This window comes from Brachycentrus maculatus, unplaced genomic scaffold (assembly GCF_059751285.1).
Source record: "Brachycentrus maculatus isolate JH-2025_06_01 unplaced genomic scaffold, ASM5975128v1 h1tg000586l, whole genome shotgun sequence".
In the NCBI taxonomy this organism is placed as follows: domain Eukaryota; kingdom Metazoa; phylum Arthropoda; class Insecta; order Trichoptera; family Brachycentridae; genus Brachycentrus; species Brachycentrus maculatus.
This window is the reverse complement of record NW_028281326.1, coordinates 1198790-1212493: the sequence shown is the minus strand read 5'-3', so window position 1 is coordinate 1212493 and position 13704 is coordinate 1198790. Positions and strand designations below refer to the sequence as shown.

The window sequence follows — 13704 nt, the reverse complement described above, 5'->3', positions numbered from 1 at the left end:
AGTTCTGATTCATAAATAATATTCACAAATATAACGAATTTTTAGAGAAAAATAGAATTAAGTATTTTGTAAAAACCTATTATTTTCGCCCATTGTAAGTCCACTAAATTTGAAATGGGCCATCTTTGCAAAAAAGTCTTCAGAAATTTTATCATACATATACCTACCGTACATAAAACAAGAAATATATCTCAGCAATTAAACAGTTAAATAATTTATTACATAATTTTTAGATAAGTGTGCGATAAGGAGCAAGTGGGCTTACCATAATATTTCTACAGTATAGAAGCAATCATAAACGGCTGCGGCTCGATGTGGTTGAATAAAAAAGAAAGTAACAACAGCACATTTCTTATATGTTTAATTTCACAATGTTTTCCGCATCATTTTCGAACACCGTATTTCAAAAACGGTGTTTGAAAAACGGTGCGGAATGCATCGAAACATGTGCCACGATAGATTTTAAGAAATAGTGACATTTACTAAGTAAAACTTCAATTAAAAAGTTGACAATTTGACTATCAAAAACTCTCAATTCCATAAATACCGGTAAAAAGTAACGAACACCATTTCAATCGATCAACTAAAAAAGTAATAGTTACCAATTAGTCACAACACTAGTGTGCTGGTCTTATTGTATTGAGTTTACAATTTCCAGTTCGGAACTCAACTTTCTACAGACATTGCGAGCTTATCGTTACCATAAATATTATAACCATTACATGGATACATTCAATAGCCCGCATTCTTTTATAAATAGGAAAATATATACCTACTTAAACACTATTATTTACATCATAGGTTTTTCAACTTTATAAGAAACATCTTTTGTTATTTTGGTATGAAAGAAGATGGAAGTCTGAGCATCCGAGGGTTTACGACCTGGCATCAACAATAATTCAATATGGGCAGAATGGTGAACGTTACACAAGGGCATAAAGTGATCGCATTAGTCAGCCAAATGCCTGGTCGTAAGCCCTGGGATGCTCAGACTTCCATGTTTCATATCAAGTTGAGACACCTATGATGTTGACATATCCATGTGTAGGGTGAATTATTGTCCAGTGTCTGATATAATAAATAATATTAATATTGTGACTGTTATTGTTATCCAGCCATTTATTTATAAGATAAATAGATGGGTTTTTTAAAAATATATTTGTATATATATATATATATATATATATATATATATATATATATATATATATATATATATATATATATATATATATATATATATATATATATATATATATATATATATATATATATATATATATATATATATATATATATATATATATATATATATATATATATATATATATATATATATATATATATATATATACAAATATATTTTTAAAAAAACCTTAAGAAGGAAGAATACGACGATATCTATTTATCTTATAAATAAATGGCTGGCTATATATATATACATATGTAAACGAAAAACATGTGCATAGCCTGTACGTATGCTATGTATATACAATATGGAAGGAATTGTTATTAATTTAAATTATAAACTTTCTGAAAGACCTTTTTTCTCTTTATATCTTCAAAGGTATACTGTCAAATAAACAAAGTCAATACGCGACCGGCTGCATGAGAAGCCATACCTACTGTCCGGGCACCATTTTTTTTAAATACATTTAAGTATTTTTTAACTTCTTACCTTTCAACATCTGTTTTCTTTTCAAAACAATTACGGTATTTTAAGCAAAAAAATGCAATTACATTAAATTACCTGAGTTTCAAGAAAATCAAGTTGCGGGCTATTTATTATCCCGCCCTAATGTAGACAACCATTTATGTATATTATTAGATTAAAACCAATATTTTTAGCTTTTCCACTTTATTTTTATTTGACCAGCGACCGGGTTTCGTCGTTACAGACATCATCAGACTTGTATAGCTAATAAAAATAAAGTGGAAAAGCTAAAAATATTGGTTTTAATCTAATAATATATTAAAAATGCAATTCCATCACGAAGTGTCAGTGGATAATATAAATCTATTAACCATTTATGTGCTGTTTATTATGTTGTTCAGTATATTATAGAGATTAGTAGCTTTTTGGACAGATCTTTAGAAAATTATTGAATAAGACGTTGTTAGGTTCCCCGCGCAATTTGAACGTATGGATTTGACAGGCTAACAGATTTGGCCGACGATATGCCAGCTGCAAGATATACCATATCTACCTATAGCTATAAAAATAACGTCTTTACAATGCTAATGAAACACCTTAAAGGCCCAGTATTCTTTAAGTCGCTTCATTCTCCGGCAAACACCGGAAAGGTCACATGTCTGCTCATACCCGATTTTTAGAAATTCTTTTGTTTTTTAGTACATATATTTAAAAAATTGTATTTATTTTTTTATAACTTATCACGTTTCAATAACTCTTTTCTTTTCAAAACCATATAATAATTTTGAATAAAAAAATATTTTTTCAATGCGAAAATAATGTTTTAAAAAAAATCGATTACGTAAAATGTTACCTGAATTTAAAGAAATATATCTTGAGATTTAACGTGTCTAAATATCTACATATTTTTTAAAAATTATGTAGATACTCATGTGTATATATGTATATATATATATATATATATATATATATATATATATATATATATATATATATATATATATATATATATATATATACATATATATATATATATATATATATATGTATATATATATATATATATATATATATATATATATATATATATATATATATATATAGTCCGCCTCCGTAGTGTAATGGTCAGCACGCTCGGCTACCGTTCTGGAGGTCCCGGGTTCGATTCTCAAGGGGGGTAAAATAAATATAAGTGATTTTTTCACTGTAATATTTATTCAATATTACCATGGACTGGTACCTGAAGCGGGGGGCTGATCACCATTCCTTCATGTGTAAAACGATCATGATAACACTGCATTTATAAGACACAGTGCCCTATGCACCATTGTGGTGCGGATAAGGGTTTAATATAATATATATATATATATATATATATATATATATATATATATATATATATATATATATATATATATATATATATATATATATATATTATATATATATATATATATATATATATATATATATATATATATATATATATATATATATATATATATATATATATATATATATATATACATATATATATATATATATATATAAATATATATATATATATATATATATATATATATATATATATATATATATATATATATATATATATTTATAAATACGAAAATATATCTGCTATATTTTTTTAATCATACCATATTTGAGGTCAAAAGCACGTAAAAGTTAAAGTTATTTCTATAGTAAATAAATTTCCAACAGTCAGATATTGCAAACGCATGCAGCAGGCAATAAAACTACATAAACACATAAAACAAATAAACACTCTTACCTACCTAAATAGTTTTATTTAATACAGTTATTATTTTTAGATTTTCAAGAATTTAAGAATTACATAAAATAAATACTTTATATCATGTATGAACCGTAATTCCTTTGAAGTGACTTTTATCATTTTTTTAATAGTCAAATCATGATGTTTTCGTACTTCATTTTTTCTGTAATCTTTGCATGTACAATTAAGACATTTTTTACATCAATTAATACTTTATAATAAATCAAGCATAAGTTATAAGTAACATATTCGCATATATATATATATATATATATATGAATATATATATATATATTGGGTTGATGCAAAAGTAATGACCGTTTTTTATGATCCCAGGTAAAAAAATTTTTTTTCACAAATTATGAAAGGTATCTTCTTTTTTTATGATTCCATTGTATAAAGGATGCTTTCCCTCTACTTTCTATTCAGTTTTGGCCTGGCCAGAGTACAGTAATAACCCCTTATATTTTTTCAAAATGTCGTTCGATAAAGTGCATTTACGTCATTGTTTACTTTATGAATTCCGTAAAGACAATACCGCGAGTGTGGCAACCAAAAACATTTGTGAAGTGTATGGAGCAGATGTCATCAAAGTTCGACAGGTACGAAGATGGTTTGCAAAATTCCGATCTGGAGATTTTTCGCTCATTGATAAACCACGTACCGGGCGGCCATTGAAGTCTGATGACGATGAATTAAAAGTCATAATTGACACCAATCCACGTCTAACCATCAGGGAGATTGTGTCAATGATGGGAGTCAACCAAACAATCGCATTAAGACATTTGAAGCGTATGGAAATGGTTTCGCTGTACGACGTTTGGATACCTCATCAAATGTCGGCTGCAAATTTATTGGATCGTGTTTCTACGCGCGTTGCTTTGCGTGCGAGACAAAAACATGAACCTTTTTTGGATCGTTTGGTGACGGGAGATGAGAAATGGGTCGTGTACTACAACGTGACAAGAAAAAGACATTGGACTATACCTGGACAAGCCCCATTAACAACTTCGAAGGCCGAAATCCATAAAAAAAAATTATACTTTGTGTTTGGTGGAATAATAAGGGTATTGTGTATTTTGAAGTCTTGGAACACGATAAGACAAGTACAACAGAACGATATTGTCAGCAATTATCCAAATTGAACATGGTCCTTCAAAAGGATAGACCAGAATTGGTAAACAGAAAAAGGGCAGTGTTTCATCACGACAACGCGCGACCACATGTGGCTATGATGACCCAACACAAGCTAAATGAGTTAAATTGGGATGTTATCAAGCATCCACTGTATTTTCCAGATCTTGCTCTTTCTGATTTTATTCATTCCGATCACTGCAAAAAAATTTAAATGATGAAAAAAATTATTCAATAGAGCAGGTAAAAACATCCCTTACTTCATTTTTCGCATTAAAATCCACAGAATTTTATACTACCGGTATTTATAAGTTGATAGAAAGATGGGAGAAGGTTATAAGAACTGATGGAAATTATATAATTTATTAAATAAATAATACACAAGAAAAAAAATATTAAAAAAATATATGTAAAAAACGGTCAAAACTTTTGCATCAACCCAATATATATATATATATATATATATATATATATATATATATATATATATATATATATATATATATATATATATATATATATATATATATATATATATATATATATATATATATATATATATATATATATATATATATATATATATATATATATATATATATATATATATATATATATATATATATATATATATATATATATATATATATATATATATATATATATATATATTTTTTTTTTTTATTTTAACTTTCCTAAGACGAATAATACGGCACCTACCTATAACATACGAGAATTAATTTTAGACCGTGGGGACTATTTATAAACTGTTCTTTAATATTTCAGTGATGTGACAACTGCCAAATAATTCGTGTAGGTTTCTAAGAAGATTCCAATTGCATCCGGTTGAAAATGAATTTTAATTACGCGATTAAATCGCACAATAAAAGGTGTAGCCGTTTAATTTATCGTAGTATTAAATGATTTGTGAAAGTACATACTTAATTAAATATACGTTGTGTAGCGGAGGAAGTGATATAAAAGCTTGGGATAACTACGTGTGGAGTAACACAGGCGGACTTGTGGCATCGCATGCGTGGAATAACAAAACACTCGTGCAGCAAAACGACAGCTGTCAACTATAGGCGACTACAAACCTAGTTGTCGCAGTGATCTATCGAGGAAGAGACGGGAACTCTCACTCTCAGGTCTCAGCTCTCAGATTCAATAGAGCCACTGTTATCTGTTGACATCGGGCATGTTAAAACCTAGGAACGGGTTATCCTTTGACACTTTCACGCACCAATACCACACAGATGAAAGGTTGACAGGCCGTCCACAAACCGGAATCACGAAAATATAACAAAATCGGGTAACCGGGCCGCGAACACTCGACCAACGCGGTCGAAATCGCCTGACAAACTAGTAAATACAAATACCAAACCCACTTTCGCCCGCTGACTCGGTGAACAACGTAATGTTTCCATGTCCGAGTGTCGATTCACCCGTTTGCCGAGACAATTTTTACATAATATTACAGTTTTAAATTCGCTTTTGAAGAGTTCTCAAAAATTAGTAGATATATTTACAAAATACAAACAACTTTCCATAACCAAACGCTAATCTGTCATAAATGTGTCACAAATGACATTTTGTTTACAGCCGAATGCGACTGCGCGAACGAAATGTCACCGTCCATCTGTTGATCACAATTCAAAGTTTGTTTACACAATTCATTTGTAACATACCGCTAATAAAAATTAACAGCAACTGACGCTAGATATCGGTATCTGTAAAACGATGAAATTTTAAACCTTTTTCACAAAATTTATCAAAATATTTTATTTTTCTACAAAAAAGAAACATTAATTTCTGTCAATTAAAAGATAAGTTTGTCGAAAAATAATTCCGACATCTGTTGTTGACCTGCGTTAGTTTTTTTACCAGTACTAAAATATTTACATGGTTGGTGCTGCCAGTGAAAAATATTACGTAAATCTTTTGGGCTAAGTACTTATTTCACCTGCACATCATTATTCACTGATTTATTGTTTCCTAAAAAAAACTGTTTTCCTGCATTCTTTGCTCGCACATGAAAACATGTATTTTGTTTTCATGTAAACTTGTGGTTATGAAAAGAATATTAGCATACACTTCATGGGATATTTTATTTTACCTCTACCTACATTCATTTTTAGATTCAAACCATTAAATTTTCAGTAGAAATTTTGTGTTTTATTATTTGAAAATACGCAAAGATGCAAAATTTCAAATAGAATAAATGAATGAATGTGGGTAAAAATCGTGATAAATTTTGAACGATAGGTTGATCGGTACTCCAAAGTTAAACTTAATATGAGAAACATTTTGTAATGAGTTTGAAACACATACTTCACATTGATAAATTTTTAATTGTGGATTATTTATTTTAGTATACGTCATTTGTCTTTTGGTAGAGTCTTTTTAGTTTTCATTGTTCTCAGAGAGCATAAATGCCATATCATTAAACAAATACCTAAAGAGAGTAATATATGACATAATAACTGTGGTTGATGCTCATAACCTAGCTTTAATTTGCTTTTTAAATTGCACAAAATTATTTTTGTTATGATTACCTGATACATTTAAATGGTATTTGAGTGTTTGAAAAAATATTTACACACCAATTTTAAGAATGAGAATTTGGTTTAATTTTTTAATGACGTTTATTTTATAGAATTCCGTAAAAAAAAAAGGATATAGAAAAATCAGCCAAATACACACGTATATGCATTTGTGCTTGAGAACCATTTCGATCCAATTCTAAAACGTGAAATGTTCAATGGAGTACTATGTAAGTTTTCAAAAATATTCACTCTTTTTACTAGTTATGGTTTATGGTGGTTCCATGTACAAACCTTAAACAGTATAACTTTTCATTTTGGGGTAAAATATTGAATATTTAATAAACATGTTGAAATCTGTTTTCATCACTTACTACGTTTTAAAAAATTCTTCAGATTTTAATTAATCACTTCTTAGAAGTTTTAAGATAGATACAGTCTTTTTTCGTATCCACACAGAATACATTTTTGATCTTTAACTGCCAAGAAAAAAAATATTTAAAAAAAACAATACGTCATATTTTTCATTCTTACCAGCAATATTAAATATGTTCTTTTTTTTTTTTCAGGTTCAGTGCTGCAGAACAGCGTTTATTATTTAATATAATTTTGTACTTAAGTTATACATATTTATATAGAAACATGTATTTATTATTATTTTTTATTATTGAACACTGTCTATCCTCACTAGGTATTTGGAGATACCTGTTCTGAGGTAGGCAAGGTATGCTTATTCTTTTTATAATACAGCTTTATATATATATATTGTGTATTCATATGTTTTTTAAGAATAATTTTGATAATTTACCCATTAACTTAAACTGTAAAATGTGTTTCTTTTACACAATTTCGATGTTTGCAAAAAGTTTTAAGTAGCTTATATGCAATGATTATATACGTATTTTTTTCCTGCAAGGATTTTTTTATATACTTAACTTTTAACCCCGGTAAAAATATGGGATGCTAAAAAAAAAAGGAGAGAATAATTTCATGCATTCAGGCAACACCGATTTCCTTTCTTTCCGGTTAACAATTTACCAAGATGGTTGGTGTTCGATATTTATTAATTTTTATCTAATTTTATCACTGCCATCCTTAAATTATTATATATAAGTTGATTTATACGAATCATGCGTTTTCCAAATTTACCGGATTAAAAAATATTGACGTGTCAGTTATGTGAATTAAAAATTTGTTGGTTATTGTCATGTGTCAAAATGTTGTTTTCTTCTAGGGTCGCGTTAGGACGAAGACTATCAAGAAGAACTCCAAAATCATAATCGAGAAGTATTATTCTCGGTTGACACTCGATTTTGACACTAATAAGAGGATATGTGAGGAAATCGCAAATATTCCCACCAAACCCCTGAGGAACAAGATTGCCGGGTGAGTAAATCATTATTACACCATTGATTCCGCTGTTTCAACTAGTATATTTATTCATTTCGGGCAATTTCTTTAATATTTAATACGCCGAAATCTATTTGTTCAACTGTCACTCAACATTTCGTAAACAATATAATTTCAAGATTAATATTTTTTAAAACTTGGATAATATATGCTTATGTGATTTGATATTGTTAATTTATTAATCGACTAGTGGAAAAAATGTCTAGGATCTTCACTTCAATAATTGCATAGCTCAAACTAATTAAAATTACTCCCATAACGTTTACTAAATTTTCTTGAGAAATAATTTTTAGCTAGTGAATTGAATTTATGCAGTCAATTTTATATGCATTTCTTATTTTGTGGTTTAAAAAATTTGACAGATTACAGATGATATTGTTGAATGAATCAATTTTGTACCGTGTTTTATACGATATTTTATTGTTAAAAAGAAATTGTCCTATAATTGCAACCTGTCTCTTTTTAAAAAAATATACATCTTTTACTTTTAAGTATCACCTTATGATTAGAGATTTCAAAACTTCTCTTTAAAAAGCAAAATATCCCACTTAACCTTCAACTTCCTGCATGTATTTAAAATGACCACAGTCTGTTGAGTTACGCATATTAGAAAGCTGTCCTTTTTTGTGAATTTTAGGCGTTATTAAAGAATCATTGTGAAAATGAAGATGCTTTTTATGTAGTTCAACTAGGCACCATTAGGACCCTAACTTGTGGCATCGCAAATTCCCTTCCCATGAAAACATTTGCAGAGCTTCATTTCTCTCACTGAACATTGTAACAGCTTAAATAATCTCCTACATCCAGTTTTTAGATAAAATAACCTTAATAATGACCATTTTTTGGGTTTATGTGCCAGTGTATTTGAATTATCCCCTTAACCCTCCCTTCCTGGTGTTGTGTACCTTGTACATTGCCTCTAACAACCATCAATATCTCTATAAATATAATAAATACAAGGCTAAGGTTTTAGGTATTCCTCCATAACGTATTTATGAATTGATTTAAAAAATAATATTATTCATAATCAGTATTTATCAGGTATATCAGAGGTATTTTGTGAATATCGGAAACAAATTCGCGTTTAAACAGTGCGTGAAGAGAGTTCGGGAACCGCGACACTATATTCGCATCTCACTCTTGCGTACTTACACTGTGCAAGCGTGAAGAGCTCAAAGCTCAATGTTCTCTGGCTAGCGGCAGTCGCTTTTGAGCTTCTGACAAGAGTGGACCTATGCTTGTTCCGTGAGCGGTTTTTTAATGTTTTCAGCAAATAAATCTGAACTATTATAATTTTTTACTTCATTTATAATTAATTAGGGGGATTAGCTATAAATGTCCTTATTTTTCCAATTTAAAATTGCTAATTTTTTATTGTGTAGTGACTACCCAACACCGGGACGCGTGTTTTTATTTTAGCATCGGAAGGGAAAGATGAATGCCATTTCATGATATTGTCTTTAGTCGACAATATATTAAAATAAAAAGTGTTTTTTTTTTGTGAAATTAGTAGTTGTCACCACAAGACATGACTTAAGTTCAGTGCTGCCACTTTTCTCAATACAATCACCAAAAACTAGTGTGACATGGATGGGAATCATGTTTAATATCTTGAGACCACTTCTCCTCTCTGTACTGACACTTGATCCCGTCGGAAAGTTGTTCATCGAGCCATGGAGTTTGACTTCCTGTCCGGTGCTCTGTTCTTCGGCTCGTCTTCTATTCACCCCTCCTGGTGCCTTGTAGTGCACCGACCATCAGACCTCCGTTGAAGACTCATTATCAGGATTACTGGGTATCTCTCTGGCTCCAGCTAGCGGACAGGGCCGTTACTCGCAAGTGGCAAGAGCTGAAACAGATCTGCGGGTTGATGCAAACTTCTTTATCATCGAATCTTGCTCTGGCATAACCTTGTTGGTTACAAGTGAACACCTCTATTCTTTTTCGCAAAACTACAGCATCTCATATTTTTTATCAACAAATGACAAAAATCAGATGACCTTTTTTACTATTACTACTACCATCACACCGTTTCTCCGCAGGGGTAGGCAGAGAGGATGGAACGCCCCACTCTTCTGTCCTGACATACACTCCTCGCCTCCTTCACATCCATACATCTAGTCATACATGCTCTCCGATACGCAGACTTTTGACACTGCCAAATTTTAGGTTCTGATTGATCTGATCGTGCCAAGTCTTTTTCGGTCGTCCTCGTTCTGTTTTCCCTCTCACATTCGCCACATACATTTTCTTAGTCATTCTCTCGTTATCCATTCGCTCCACATGTCCATACCATCGTAAAGAATTCTTCCTAATCTTTTCAATTATGCCTCGTTCAGCCTTACATTCCTTTCTTATATCTTCGTTTTTAATTCTGTCATACAATGATTTTCCACACATTCGTCTGAGGGAGCGCATTTCAACAGCGTTCACTCTGCTTTCATCCTTCCTTTGCCAGTTCCATGTTTCGCTTCCATACATTCGTGTCGGTACCAGCATGCCGTTGTGAACTGCTAGCTTGGCTTCCTGACCTGTTTTAAATATGTTTATTTATCAAAGTATACAGGTTATTAAATGCTTTAGAGAAGTTCTCGAAAAATTTATTCAGGTAGAGGTGTCACTTTTGCTCGGTAGCATATAATGTTTTGTAGTACCTTCAAAATATTTATTATATGTATTGTTTATGTAAAACATGATGATTTCAATTTACATGGTTTCGTAATTTATCTTATTGTTACTGATGACAAACCTTGGCAGACTGACCTTGTAAATTCATTATATTTTAATTTAAAAATATTCAGCACTTGACTAAACTTGGTATCCCTTGTTTTCAGCTTTGTCACCCATTTGATGAGGCGCCTTCGCCACTCCCAGGTGCGAGGTATCTCCGTCAAGCTCCAGGAAGAAGAGAGAGAACGCAGGGACAACTACGTTCCCGAAGTGTCCGCCCTGGAGCACGACATCATCGAGGTGGATCCCGACACCAAGGAGATGTTGAAGATGTTGGACTTCAACAACATCACCGGCCTTCAGTTGACCCAACCCGTCACCCAATCCTTCAACAGGAGAACCTAAATTTATTTTATAAGATAACAGTATGTTTTTATTAAAAATTTCATACTGAAATTTATGTGTTTCATTTATGTATAATTTAAAAAAAAACATTATTCCTTATTTCAGTCGTATAATTTAAGTTTTCATTGTGTTTTAATCAGTAGAATAAATAAGTACAGTTTTACTGTATATTAATGTGATTATTATGTTGTATTTGATATCTGCTAAAATGGTGAAAGATAGAGATAAAAATTTGTGAGCATATGCAAACATACTAGGGCATATGCTCACTAAGGGCAGTGACAAGGCGCCGTGGCGTAGTTAGTTAGACGCTCGGCTCTGAAACTAGTGTCGCGAGTTTGATTCTTGCCTATTGCAAAATAAATTCAAGAAAAAATTCGTTTGTATTGGTCTGGGTGTATGTGATGTGTTTTTCACATTTACCTTCCCTATCCTTACTACGCATACAAAAGCAGAGGGTTTATGAGTTATTCCTTTAAAAAAAACTAATAACTGTTCTTAGCTGAAATTCTGCTGTATCCGTCATTAACGGCAGTAAGTTAGAAGAGTACCGATAGGGCTAAACGCGTGGGAGTTGAGAAAGCTAGGAGCATGCTTTTTGTTCCCTCCTACACCTGGAGATAAAAGTCATGTTAATAGTTGTAGTGCTACTTTGTAATTGGAACCCTGAGGTAATACATACATACATAATTGTTTAAGATTAGTGAACCTATATAAATTATTCACAATTGCTAATTGTACTAAACTTCGTCATTAGTGAATTAAAAATATTGATAAATGGATAGGGGATAAATAAAGGCACTGTATAGATCAAAATTTGATGTTTTATGGGTATAATTGGAAATCAATTTTATGTACCAATCTAAATAAAACCTACACATGTTGGTATAAAAAATTATTTATTAATGATTTTCCCTTTTGAACCATACTGTAATTAAACCCTCTCTAAAGAGGTGAGTTTCATTCCCTCTTTCAGAATGTTTCGGGAACGATTTAGACAAATATTAAAAAGGTCCGTCTCATGATCAGTTACAACTTTTTCTAGATTTTTCCCTTTTGACCAACTCCGAAAACATGATTTCTGTAGTAAGTCTCTCCCAGATTACCAACATTCACTTACAAAGATAACTTTCTCCACATCTGGCTCCTCTGTAGCACAGATTGTTTGCTGGTCTGTCAAGCTCTTTTAATTACTCCGTTGTCAGTGTGGTCCATAATAAGCTGATTAACATCTACATCAGCCTCCAAGCCTATACACCTTCTGAGGGACAAAATCTATTCCAATACAGGTTTTAATCATTACAAATCCCTTAAAGACAAAACCTTAACCTAGGTAAGTGAGGTTTGTACTCTCTCCGTCACCTTAAAGCAGCAGCAGAAATCTTTTCGAAATTGAAAATTGCTTGCCGAATAAGAATGGTGTTGGGTGTGAGATAGGAAACCAGAATTATGAAGCTCACTCGTAACTGATTTGTGGCTTGCAACCCATTTTGAAAAATTGACCCGAGTGACTTATAATATATCACTATATACTGTACAATTTTTAAGCGCAGAATTAAGATAACGTGGTATGTAGTTGTTACATACTATGTATTACTCTTTTTTTTAATTTTAAATAAAAAAATCTATACATAGTTCGAATAGGGTTGTGATCGGAGATTTCAAATCCTGGGGACCATGTTTCATCTTCACTGCAACAACTTGACAGTTATTTTTTTTTAAAAGGCGCACATGCTGACATGTCCATCCAGAGTATCCGAAGCATTGTTCGATGCATCCACATCTCAAATGCGTACAACCAGTGCACGCTACTCATTTTAAGGGTCCACATTTCAATTCCATATAATTAACACAGACCATACGTAGCATTTGACTAACTGTTTTTTTTAAGTTTCAGGTTGAGGTCTTCGCATAATGTTTGACTCCTTTGTTAAGAGCGGCTCATGCTGCTTCTATCTTACACTTAATTTAAATTTCTGGGTCAAGGCCTTCCACCAGGATACTACCCAGATTTTTGAACTTCTTCCCTCTCTATGTTCGTCCCATACAATTTAAGGCACAATCCTGTTGACTAAATACCATAAATTTTGTTT

The 13704-nt window shown here is 31.2% G+C and overlaps 1 protein-coding gene across 1 annotated transcript; it reads left to right on the top strand.

The window, feature by feature from the left end:
• The first annotated feature begins 8143 nt into the window (after positions 1-8143).
• On the top strand, positions 8144-11662 carry RpS17 (ribosomal protein S17). Its single transcript, XM_088273483.1, has 3 exons — positions 8144-8171; positions 8361-8512; positions 11371-11662. The coding sequence occupies exons 1-3, from the start codon at positions 8169-8171 to the stop codon at positions 11609-11611; spliced, it is 396 nt and encodes a 131-aa protein (XP_088129609.1). The 5' UTR covers positions 8144-8168; the 3' UTR covers positions 11612-11662.
• Positions 11663-13704: the final 2042 nt, after the last annotated feature.

Excerpts from the sequence above, each read along its gene's own strand:
- RpS17 (XM_088273483.1), top strand. Across the intron at positions 8,513-11,370 it reads CTGAGGAACAAGATTGCCGG|CTTTGTCACCCATTTGATGA; the intron begins GTGAGTAAATCA and ends CCTTGTTTTCAG.